Source organism: Gobio gobio (assembly GCF_949357685.1).
Source record: "Gobio gobio genome assembly, chromosome: 15".
In the NCBI taxonomy this organism is placed as follows: Eukaryota; Metazoa; Chordata; class Actinopteri; order Cypriniformes; family Gobionidae; genus Gobio; species Gobio gobio.
The window spans coordinates 25,604,834-25,618,055 of NC_137108.1; the positions used below are offsets into that span (position 1 = coordinate 25,604,834).

Consider the following 13,222-nt stretch of genomic DNA (forward strand, 5'->3'; position numbering starts at 1 on the left):
CGAGCCTGTGCGCTTTACCTGACGTTGGTTAGGCCCGGTTAGCTGCGCACGGACTGGAACTGAACATAATTCTGACTGACAAAATAATAAAAATGACATTCTTCTTCTTTTAAATAATAATAAAATAAATAATAATAATAACGAAATTCTTCTTCTAAATAACAATAAGCGTCATTAATAATACAAATCATAATAATAATAAGAATCTAACAAATTGTCATGCAATTATATTAATGTGAATGAATGGTACTCCACATCACATCATCATTACTATTGTACACCCGAATACATGTGATGTGATACGAAATTAAATGCATATTATTTCAAAACACGTGCTGTAAAATAATTAATTGTGATAGGTAATTTCTCATCCAAAAAGCTATTTAAACTGGATTTCCACCGTACACCTTTTTGTGGGCGCCTTTAATCCCACTCTTTAAACTCCCAAATAAAACAAAACTTTTTTTTTCCACTTCCCTGGTGATGGTCTCGATCTCCACGTCAGAGAAGTTTCGCTTCATTGCCGTCTTCCGAGTGTCCATGGCGTAAAATGAGGGCGTGGGGGAGGCATGAGACTTGAATATATAGGGGCGTGTTATTCTAATGACGATCGTTTTCAGCACGGCATTTATCAAGGGCAGGTTTTGCGTACGCCTGGATTTCAGAGGTGCGCACAGCTTCATAAATCAGGCGGTGAGAGGAGTGTAAGCATAATCTTACGCCAACATATACGCCCGTTTCTACGCAAGATTGATAAATGAGGGCCAATGTGTGTGCATTAACTGGATGGGTTAAATGCAGAGGTCAACTTCCAAGTATGGGTCACCATACTTGGCCGTCACGTGTCACTTTCACTTTCACTTCATTAAAGTAATAATAGGAAATAATATGGAAGCCAATGGCTACCATCAATTGTCTGTGTTCAAGAGAAGAAATTAATACAGGTTTGGAACAACATTAGATGAGTAAATAATTACAGAATTTTAGAGGTGAACTGTCCCTTTAAGGACAGCGTGTTCACTATAGGCTGCGCTGCTGTCAATTTAAGACGTGCATCTAATATACAGACACGCAAATTTATTTTCACTTTACACATAACCGAATGTGTTTGTTAACCTTGTGTGTATTTGACAGTATTAGCACAGTAAGACTACTTAGTCCAGTAATCAAGTGTTTGACAGGCTTTTGGTGCGCGCGCTCTGCGCGTTAAAACGGTGCATAAGCACGCGAATAACCGGCAAGGCTTTAAAACGCATGCAAATAATGAACTTTCGTGATTGTGAATAACTATAGTGTTCCGTGAATACAGGGGCGATTTGAGTAGCAATGAGTAGCAATTTTGGGCCCTCTGAAAGAATATGATGTTGGGCCCCTACCACACCAACCTTGCTATCCAAAATCATTGTCTGCTATTTAATAATACTGACCAATTAAGCTCTGCTCACTCAACCCAGAATGCCCCAATTGGCTGATGAAACATTGATTAGAAAATAAGATACAATTTATACAAAACGAAATTTACTTTAAAGAAAGGCTTTCTACAAAACAGAACTTAAAGACGCGGTCACAGTCATGTCTGACCCACTCTATGTCTCCTTTCTCACTCATGCTGTTCACTTTTCATAATCAACATAGATTGACAACATAGATAGACATAAAAAAATAACATTATAATATTTAAATATAAAACTAAATACCTTTTCTTAATGGCTACAACAAGTAAAGTAGCCTACAATACAGAGAAATGTCATGTCGGAGTGGGAATTCAGCAAATGTCATTTTACCCGTGAGCGTGAGTGGAGCGTTTTGCTGTTTTTTGGCGGAAATGCAGAAATAAGCCATAATTTTGTTATATTTGTAACTCTTTGGTAGATTATACATTTATAAGTTCTACTACTAGTACCGTTAAAAAAAACAATCTCTGGGGGCCCTAAAAGTGCGTGGGCCCTTAGAATCGTCCTAACTTCCCCCCCGTAGCGGCGCCCCTGCGTGAGTATAACTCTCTGACACCAGCATTGCAAGCGTGTCTAGCACTGTGTATAGTGATTGTATATTTGCTCATATCAGCACGTAGACTCAGGCACACTGCAAAAACCAAACAAAAACAACGCAATTCATAAGCGCTTGTTGAACCGTGAATGCCGTACCGAACGGTTCAATATTATAATGAGAATTGTGGCATAAAGCGTTTGTGCAAAACTGCGGGAAAACTGCAGAAAAAGTGTGGGTGTTGAACCCTCTGACCGGGAAAAGTGTGGGTGTTAAAACACCCACATCCCCCACGGGTGCGACGCCCCTGGTCAGACGGCCTCTTCCTACTTAAGTGGACAAAGGTCTGACTATATACACAAGGGCATCAATCCTGCTGGGAAAGGTCAATTTGTGATAATTTATTTAGCTCTTTTATCAGACATAGGATCATTGCACTAAACAAGAGCTGATTAAAACTGTAATTATAATATCCATTTTAATGAGTCACAGTTGTCCTCATCATTGGTAGTGAAAGTCTTCAAGGCAGTTACAGCACTGAAAAAAAAATATTTTCATGCTTATGGAGAATCTATGATGATTCAAAGGATTTCGTTTGTGACAGCCTGGAGGGCAACAAAATAACCCTCCAGATCCTATATGAACAAATTTGGTATAAAAGCCATACAGTATATAGATTATAAAACAATAATTCATATACCTAGGATTCCTTGGCACTGTTATTAAACCACAAATATCACAAACATGAACTTGGAATTTGAATCAAGAGATAAACACATTTGTGTGATTTACAGATTTCTGCAAAGACACTAGCATGTTGTCATTAAGTGTTACGTATTATGCTTCAAGTTACTCATAATGTTACTCATTCAAACACCGCCATACCCAGAAATACACTCATATTGCTTTACCTATTATGCCATTACAATTTGTCTTGCTTGTTTGAACAAGTTATTTTGTGAATATACACATACAGTATATGTCAAAGTAATCAGTGAAGTTTTAGCCCTGTGGCAGCATTTAAATATTGTTATTTGTTCTGTCACTATACTCAGGGCAAACACATTCCTCAAATTGGTCTGAAGGGAACTGTAATGTTTAATGCAACTACTTTGGATTTAAACAACTCTAATGAACTACAAAAGGGAAACAAACATCAATTGAAGTTTGATGCATAAATATCTTTAACATAATTTGCTGTTCAATTAATTTAAAAGTGCAAAACACATGCAAATGCAAAACTGATCATTTTCTCAGATTGCTTGGTCATGCTATGAGGCAACTGGAAAGTACCTTCCACTGGCTGCATGCAGGAATATAAAAGGAAGTTTAGCACTTTTATGGGTATTCCTTTCTTTCTCAATTTGTTAAATATCTTGGACAGAAACAAATACCTGCCATCACAAACATCCATACTTGTATTAGACCTCTTCAAAAAAAGGGGGGGCAGGGGACATTTAGGGAATGGTTTGTCAATTGTTACCGAATGCATTAAACAGAGAAATAATGTGTTGCACAGATTCTCCTGTCTATTTTTATATGCTGAGATATTGAGCAACTGTCCTTGTGACTCACTCACTGAAGAGAAAACTGCCCACTATGCAGACAGTTCAGGGAAAATCAAGGCCTGAACATTGTTTGATGTGACAGACAGTATGTTTCACACAGCCATGGTTTACTGAAAATTCCAGGAAATGGGTGTTAGTATTCTGGTATACGACCACATTCTGCTGCTGAGTGAACATGGCCTAAAAGTCAGCATGACAGAAAGATATAGGCCTACATCAAAAACAGGTTTAAAGGTATAGTTCACACAAAAATTCTGCCATAATTTATTAACTCTCATGTCATCCATGTCAAACTTTATGCTTTTCTTTCTTGGGCTCCAATGTTGTTCGGATCCCAACATTTTACATCTTTTGTGTATACAGGTTTGGATCAACATGAGGGTGGGAAATTATGACACAGTTTTCATTTTTACTGACTATATGGCTCTTACCTGGGCATTTTGCCTTAATTCCTTTGGAAGAAAATGAAACCTTTTATCTTTACATCCAAATGTAACAAATATGGATGTATTGGATTATATGGACCAACAGTATATGCCACACCCTGTCAGTGTGTACAACCATTTATATTCTCTATTGACTTTTATCGCAGGCATGAAATAAAAAAAATAGGATGATCCACTAATGACAAAAGCAGGTCAATCTTACATTCCAAAAGAATGTAATTCAAATTACAGTTTCTTGGTTGGTATGAGGAACTATTCAAATTCATGGGACTATTCTTTGTTATTAAAAAAGGTTCTTTTAAGAACATTTCACTAAATCTTTGGAAAATATAGCATAGATATGAAAAAACGTTTGTGCTACTTTCTGGCACCTTTATTTATAAGAGTGATTGGCAACAGGTGATCAAGATTGATAATATTTGTTTTGTGTTTTGATTGAAAACTATTGTCAGTGAGTGAATATGAGACTATAGTAATAATATTCCCCCTTTTGCAATGAAGTCTCAGAATATATGTGCGGATGTTGCTACAGATTTCTATTCTCTTAGGCTACACTCTAAAAAAAAAAAGGTTCTATATGGCACCAAAAATGGTTCTTCTTCGTAATCATAGAGGAACCACTTTTGGAGCACGTTCTGTATACGGTAGCGGTGCTATATAGCACCTTAGTTAGCGGTGATATATAGCACCTTAGTCAAAGAACCGGTGAAGAACCTCTGAAGCACCAAAATTGGTGATATATAGAACTTAAAAAGGTTCCCCTATGATTACGAGCCAAGAACCCTTTTTGGTGCCATATAGAACCTTTTTTTTGTGTGTGTATATTCAGTATTAAAACATTAAAAACAGTTACTTCTCCTTCGCTGTATAGGTTAATGCTATTCATTAATGCAGCTGGTTGTTCACTGGACTTGGAACCCTGACAGCAGTTTACTTCAGCATGGATTTTTGTCTTGTAAGGTTATCAACTCTGGACATCAGCTTGGTAAACAAGTGTATACAAGTATTCAAAATCACAACAAATGTCTTTGTGTTCTTAACAGGTCAGTGGATACAGTATGTGTTGTTTAAGTAAAAAAAAAAAAGTTTAAGCTCAATTGAAAAACTACACGCATGACATTTTTATTTAAAACAGGTAATTATCATTAGTTGGTTAAAACATTAGGATGCACTGTAAAAAAAAAAAAAAAAAAGATACTTAGCAGCTGTTAGTTGGACCCTTACCGCCAAACTTGACATTGCAAATGACACATGTAAACGTTAAATTTGATAGTTCAACCATCCTTTAAAATTTTAAAACACCAACGCGTATCGGCCCATTGGCCTTCATCAGGGTGTTGGCCTGAAGGCCAATGGGCCGATACGCGTTGGTGTTTTAATGTTTTAGCCCAACTAATAAAGGCTTTTTACTTTTGCATCCTATTGAGTGCCTTGACTTGGATTTTTTCCAAATTCTTTTTCCAAATTTTACCCTTCCAAGAGCACCATAGGATACAAGGGATTCCAGCAGCGCTCCAGTTCTCTTTTGTCCATCCTTTAAAATTGTTTGTCTAAAAGTGGATGTTGGCATGTTACATGCAGGACTACTCTTCCCTTGTTTTATGTTATGTTTGTTATGATTTTATGATGATTTTATGACTTTACTATGCTTTGATCTGTGTGGAAGAAATTATTCAAGAGCTTTAAATGGTGTCCATAAAAGAGTGGATAGCATTTTTCACAGTTCATGCCAGAAGGAAATGTAAAGCTGCTATTATAGCTTCAGAAAATCAAATCAAATATGTATATATAACACTTGGAGGATGATTTATGACTTAAATAAGTAATCTAGGCATCAAAATCACAAGAATCGTCAGAACAAACCACAACATTTTGCACCTACTTTAAGTGTTTTCAACGTAGACGTCAGAGGTTTTATAGTGATGATGAGTAGCACAATAATATTACAAAATATCAAGCATTAATTATGCTTGCAACATTCTTAGCTGACACTGCATCAATAAATTCAAATGGATTTCATCATTGACCATACTTTTCATTATCATTAATTCACATGATATGACGTATTTAGAAAAGAGTTATACATTTATAAGCTTTTATATTTAGCATTGACAAGTCAAAAGTACCCACATAAACATACAATGATTACTTCACCAGCAAAATGCATATACAGTATGACTAACACTTCCTTTTGCAACATTAGCCAACATTTGTCCAAATTTAGAGTAGCCTACTCACTATACTGACTTCACAGTCTGTCATTATCACAATGTCATAATGATCGACTGTGAAGTCTGTACAAATTCTTGTAAGCTACTGTAAACTGTAAGCGGAAAAGTGTTGCATAATCAAAACAACGAAAACAAGTGCATTTAAAGTGCAAGTCATTTAAATGTTATTTCTGCTTTATATATATATATATATGGCAATGGAGGCAATAGAGACAGGGCGTATTTAGGCCACGCCCACACCGGGGGGGAAAACAATCCAACGCTCTCCATTGACTTTGCATTGCGGGAGGCTGCCTCATTGTCATTTCGGACTTATAACAAAAAACAGAACAATGTCTAAAAGCTGATATGTGACAAGGTGTACAGCAAACAAGCTAAAAAACACAGAAATAAGTTTTTATAAGCTGTCGACCCAAAAAAACGAGTGTTTAAGAAGCTTCAGCAGGAAGAATGAGTCAATTGTGGGATCCTGACACTCAGTATGCCTCAATATGTCTATGTGTGCAGTAAACATTTTGTGGTGTGATCTGTTTATGCAGACTACTACACCAATGCTGGTTATTACAGTTACACTCCTTCCAGCATCATTTCCTGTTCTGTGATAGCTGAGGTGATATATGAGGTGATCTTATACTGGTATGTGATTGGCTGCACCCTCAGTGGACAGTGTTTAATTCTGATGGTAACTTGGTAAAGCTGCAACCTCTGAGAAGAGCCTATAAATGTCACATGCTTTGGGAATTTCCAGCACTCGTCAGTAATGTTTGTTACTGTTGTGACAAAGTGTGCAGAGAATATCTGTTTTAGTATTAAAGGTCTGTGATATTCCTTGCATATTCAACATAGAAAGCATGCATCCCACATGCATGCTTTATATTTCGTTTATGCATGGGAATATTACTGTCATTAAAATTGCAATCAACAAAGTAAACTTTTTTTAAAAATTGTTGCTGCTGGTAACATGTAAACAGAACTGTTTCCCGTCAGTCTGATCATCTGATCAACTCTTTCCTGACATCTGTGAAGATTCCTAGGTTGCAAAATTTGAAATGGTGCTTTTAGCCAGCGCTGTCTTTATTATGGATATCTATGGTGCTGACATCTTGGGGCCGAGTCTGCGCAGTAGCGATCTCGGGAGCGGAGTTGCGCAGTACAGAGCAGGAAGTAGAGGCGCGATTATCAAAAGCCCGCCCACACTCTCATAGATGCAGAACAATTCATTTTGTTGGCGTGAAATAAACAGTTATAGAAATGTAATAATTAAATCTAAAGGTCCAATCTCCTCCCCAAAATCCCGAAAAAAGTCTGTTAGTGCCTCAGTGACATCTTCACTCAGAGAAGCCGTCAATCTCAGCTGTCAATCATGACTTCACACCCCGTTTTTAATGCATCAAATAACTAACTAGAACTAAACTTATTTAAAAAAACAAACACTTGAAATGAAATCATTGTAATAAAAACTGCCTTTGAAATTTGAAGTCAGTTAGAAGCAAGGGGGTAATCCAGCCCCCGGAAACCGTACCCTCCATAGGCGCGGCCATTGCTAACCAAGCCATCACTTGCTGTTAGCATCCCATTGACTCCCATTCATTTTGGCCTCACTTTGACAGTGAATATCTTTACATCTGAGGCGTTTAAGGAAGTGAGTGGGCGATAGTGGATAAGTGATAGTGTAAGCTACAAGGTAGGTAATGGAGCCTTTTATACATTGTCGTGTTTGTTTAGAAATAAACAATGGACGAATGGAGTCTCAGATGTAAAGATATTCACTGTCAAAGTGAGGCCAAAATGAATGGGAGTCAATGGGATGCTAACAACAGGTGATGGCTTGGTTAGCAATGGCAGCCCCTATGGAAGGTACGCTTTCCGGGGGCTGGATTACCCCCTTGATTCTAATACATGGAGGAGTGGGGTTTAGGAGCTATACTTGGACCAGCCACCGGGGGGGCGATCGAAGCTTCAGTTTCTGACAGGAGTGCTGCAGGCTTGTGTAATACCTGCACCACTCCACCACTCTATGGGTGGAGGGATAGGGTGTGGACCTTCTAGCTCAACCCATTTGGCCCAAATTACATTTAGATAAGGGGAGCTGGACAGCACGCTCCACCCATGACTCTGCAGAGAGCAGCCTCTTCAAGTCTGAGACAAGATATTTATGCTGTCTTCACTTCTATTCCTAAAACTATTCTTCTAACTCCCAACTCTGAATATTAGATGAATATTATTCCTTTATTTTCATTATCCCATTTTCTTTGACACATCTCATTAGCGGCTCCTTTAATTAGCCCTTTTACTTCAAAATTTACTCATTGAAACATTTAACTCTATGTTTTACAGACAAGCTTAAGCTAGTCCCAGACTAAAATGCATGTTTGAGATGTTTTAACTGAAAGCAACTTGTCAGTGCCATTTTTTCTTTGTTTCGTTTTTTTCTAAGGCACGTTTATAAAATCTGCTTAAATGCCCTAATCAAACTAAAGCTTAATCCTGACTTAATCTAAACCCTGTCTGTGAAACGGTCTTTGTTTTTTCTTCCATACAATTGAAGTCAATGGGCACCGAAACGGTTTGTTTTATTTATTGGGTCATGTATCGCTCTACAATATCTACATGTGAACTAAAACAATTTCAAGTTAATTTATTTATTGGACAAGTATTGTAGTGTGATAATAATACAGTTTTAATATCTAGGCCCTTTTCTGCATCTGTAAACTTGACACATATTACACAAAACAAATTGATAACAAAAATGAAAAGAAAATAGCATAATCTTACAGATGGGCCTAACACAAATCAACTTAGGAAAATGTATTTATCTGTAATATTATCATGCATAAATAAAAGCAAAGTTTTTTACATGTTATTTTGTAGTCTACATCTGCTCTGATTTGCTCTCTTTGCATATATAGTCATGATTGTTTCATGTTGTTTAAAAACAAACTTTACTCTGCTCAATACTTTGTGAGTAACACTGGACAATTGGATAGATTAATAGGATTTCTCGCTATACGTGGACGGCTGAAATTAAATATTCCTGTTAAAAGTTAAAAATGCCTCCTAGAAAATGCATGACGCCAAATGAGGCGTCTTAAATATAACAAATTAGGTGCCAGTTACATACACAAGCTCTAACCAGCACAAACCAGACTGGTCAAACATGGAATTCATGCTGGTTTATGCTGGATTTTTCAGCAGGGGTGTTATTGTCTATTTCAAGAAATGCTGTTGAATCTTGAAAGCACTTACTGTTGAAAAAAAGCACACAGATTTAGAGACTTGAGAAGAACCGTTCACACAGTTTAATGGCAGTTTCCAAAATAATCCATGACACTAAAACTAAATAAGAGCTACAGAAAAAAAGACAATCCACAAATGATTGCCCAGAAATACAGTGAAAAACAAACAATATTTAGAAATGACACAGGAGCAATGAGAAAAAAGTACACAGACAATAGATGAGCGCCGCTACATCTAATGATTAAAATTGTTCAGAGAGTGACCTCTTGTTGTAAATTTCTTAGAATATTAAATTTTCTTTAAAACACAACATGCAATACAAACTGAAGGGACAGGGGCATAGTAAATCTGCCACTCTAGGAGGAAATACAAAGTTATAACATTTATATTAGCCTTTATAATAATATAATATAATTAATATAATAATATAATATAATTTAATATAATATAATAGTAATTTACAGTCCTTTAATTTGATTGGTCAATCAGCAGTCCAACAGTGATTATATGTAGAAAAACAGCACACTGCCGTTTGTATCAGTTGACATGTCTGTGTCTACCCTTAAAGGGATAGTTCACCCAAAAATGATAATTATGTCATCATTTACTCACCCTCAAGTTGTTCCAAACCTGCATGAATTTCTTTGTTCTGCTGAACACAAAGGAAGATATTTGGAAGAATGTTTGTAACCCAGCAGATCTCGGCAGCCATTGACTAGTATTTTCCCCCCCACTATGGCAGTCAATGGCTGCCGAGATCTGCTGGGTTACAAACATTCTTCCAAATATCTTCCTGAGTTAGTGGGAAGGAGTGGAATATGAGATATCAGTCCACTCCTCTGTTATTTTTTTTTTTTTTTGCCAACACCAAAAGAATAACATTGAGATTTTGGTTTTATACTAACACATTTTTAAAGCTGCTGTCCGTAACTTTTTTTGTGTTAAGATTTACAAAAAATAAGTGTTTATATTGGGACTATTTCAGACCGGTCTGGTAGGAACCGCTGCGGAGGAGCACAGTCCCTGCGTGACTCGCCATAGACATAAACAGAGAGAAGTAGCTCCGGCTGCAATGTTCTTCCGCAAGACGCATGCAGTTCTCTTTATTAAGCGCAAAAATTACGGACTGCAGCTTTAAGTTACTTGAACAATAAGATGAATTAATGATTCAGTAACTCAGAAATTCAATAAAAAAACGTGCCCATGTAAGTTTCAGAAAGAAATTCCTACAAGTAATAGAACATGCAAACACAGATAAAGCAGAGTGATGCAAACTGTCAGTGTTGTTGGTCTACATAATATAATATAACATAATATAATATAATATAATTAATATAATATAATATAATATAATATAATATAATATAATATAATATAATATAATATAATATAATATAATATAATATAATATAATATAATATAATAAATATAATATAATATAATATAATATAATATAATATAAGGGTGTAACAGTACACATATTCGTACTGAACCGTTTCGGTACAGGGCTTTCGGTTCGACATATTAAGTATTCAGTCCATTTTATCACGAAATTCAAACGATAAATGCCGTTTTGACGCTCTTTAATGTGGCGTCACTGATCACAGACCATGAACGCGATCATCTATGAACGCGATCGATCATCTCTTCCTAAAGAATAAACATGAATGAACATCTGAAGGTATGTTGAGGATCCATTACAACTTACTGTCACGTATCATATGTGGTGTAATCGCTCAATCAGTGTTTAAACGGTGGAAAGACCTCAATATAACTGCTTGTAAACTAAACAATGAAGCATCACATTTACCTCAGGCAGTCATTCAGTGTCCACAGAATTTTATTGACTAGAGAAATCAACTCTTTCACTAAATATATGCACTATATTAGCCTATTCATTATATTCTACTTAACCTGTTAGTGATGTCTTGTTTATTTAATGTATGTTTAAATAAACCTGTAATGAAAATGACAGCCACTGGCACTGTGTATAAATGATTATACTTCAACAACGAATTGGAACTTACCGCACCGTCAGTTTTGTGTACCATTACACCCCTAATAATATAATATAATTCATATAATATGATATAATATAATACAATAAAGTTGTTATGTTATGACTCCACGCCATGTGTTGCTGTTTCTTAGGTTAGATCTCCTGAACATGCTGGTTTTGTTCATCATCTGAGGCTCAAGTAGGAGCATATTTAGCAGTGCTAGAAAAAAAGAAAACAACATTTTATTGTGTTTAGTTAATAAACAGTTAAATCAGTCTAAATAGTGTTTTACTTTTCGTGCATATGCATGCATGTGTTAAGTACCTGTTTGTCCTGCAGTCTTCATCTGCCTAAATGTCAAGGATTATGACAAAAGTGACAGCAAGAGCAATGGCACAATCTAGAGAAGAAATTTTCACCAAAAATATTTACAATATATTTATAAATTACAATTTATATAACAAACAATGATACTTGCTTTAAGATAAATGCTTTAATAATAGTAATATTAATAATTGTAATAATTATCTGATAATAAATAAATTATTGTTTTATTGTTTTCTCTCTTTATACATTTTTACATAGTTTACAAGATTTGCTTGCCACTTCAGTATTGTATTTCAACCACTGAACCAATCTATTAATATATTTTTTTAAAATTGGTTTATATTTTTAAAAGGGTCCAAAGATAATTCACTCAGTTTAGTGCAGTTCTTTTAGGTTGTGTACTTGGATTGTGAGTTGGATTTGTTTGCTCTCTTAGATTTCACTGCTGAAGTTGATCGTTGGATTAGTTTTTTTAGGAGTGGCTTTTTAAAAGCTTTCACAGGAACCAGGAACAGGAAGTTCAAGCAAATCTAGAGAGAACTTGCATTATTTTTTCTATTTTGTAGTTTCATAACCACAACCTACAATGAGATGAGGATAATTATTACTGCTGTTACTCTTGTTTTGTGTGGAATTTCCGAACTTCGACTTTCAACTAAAAGTCTGGTAAGAAATAGTGTGCATTAAGCTTGTTACACAGGCATACTTTGGTGGTAAAATCCTTATTTTTCTCCAAGTTGTCAATGTCTATAAACATTTTTGCAGTTTCTGATCTATTTTAACCAAAGAGACAGTAGTAAACTAGTAAAAAGTTATTGCCTGATTGCTTTTTCCAAATGCTTGATTATGAATGTTTTACAGACTTTACTCACAGTGCTGTCTCTTTGATGACCCAGAGGACGATATATCTGTAAATGCAATTATATTACAAAAAGTCAGTACATGGATTTACAAAAGCTCCCTATTGCCTGGTTTCACAGACAAGGCTTAAGCTAGTCCCAGACTAAAATGCATGTTTGAGCTGTTTTAACTGAAAGTAACTTGCACTGGCATATCTTAAAATATGTCAGCCATTGTATTGTCTCAAGATTCACACCAGTAATGATGTTTCTCCCAATTTATCACAAAGGCCTAATCCTGGCTTAATCTAAGCCTTTTCTGTGAAACCAGGCCTGTGTTTATACCCCAATGCTTGACCAAACTTACATTTTTATTACAGTCAATTAAAAATGTTGCAAGAGCAACCGGTTTATAACATATTACCTCTAGATGGCAGAGATGTACTAAAAACTGGATTGTCTGTAGTGTTGGTGCCTGATATAACAGAGAATTGAATGCCATTTGTTATCTTCTAATATTATTGTTGTATAGCTTCTGTTAATGAGGAGAACAATAGGCAAAGAGATACAAAGATAGAAACTATA

The 13,222-nt window shown here is 35.8% G+C and overlaps 2 protein-coding genes across 2 annotated transcripts in view; one reads left to right on the forward strand and one right to left on the reverse strand.

The window, feature by feature from the left end:
- Positions 1-10,943: 10,943 nt before the first annotated feature.
- LOC307138537 (uncharacterized protein) overlaps positions 10,944-13,222 on the reverse strand; it is an 18,758-nt gene continuing 16,479 nt past the window's right edge. The window contains exons 5-8 of the mRNA XM_079836877.1: positions 13,062-13,112; positions 12,671-12,706; positions 11,796-11,871; positions 10,944-11,690 (exon numbers count right to left, since the gene is read on the reverse strand). Of these exons, the coding sequence (XP_079693003.1) occupies positions 11,822-11,871; positions 12,671-12,706; positions 13,062-13,112 (137 nt within the window). The 3' untranslated portion in view covers positions 10,944-11,690; positions 11,796-11,821. The remainder of the gene's footprint in view (positions 11,691-11,795; positions 11,872-12,670; positions 12,707-13,061; positions 13,113-13,222) is intronic.
- Positions 12,297-13,222, forward strand: part of LOC307138535 (uncharacterized protein) — a 62,886-nt gene continuing 61,960 nt past the window's right edge. The window contains exon 1 of the mRNA XM_079836875.1: positions 12,297-12,464. The gene's annotated coding sequence lies outside the window, so the exon portion shown is untranslated. The remainder of the gene's footprint in view (positions 12,465-13,222) is intronic.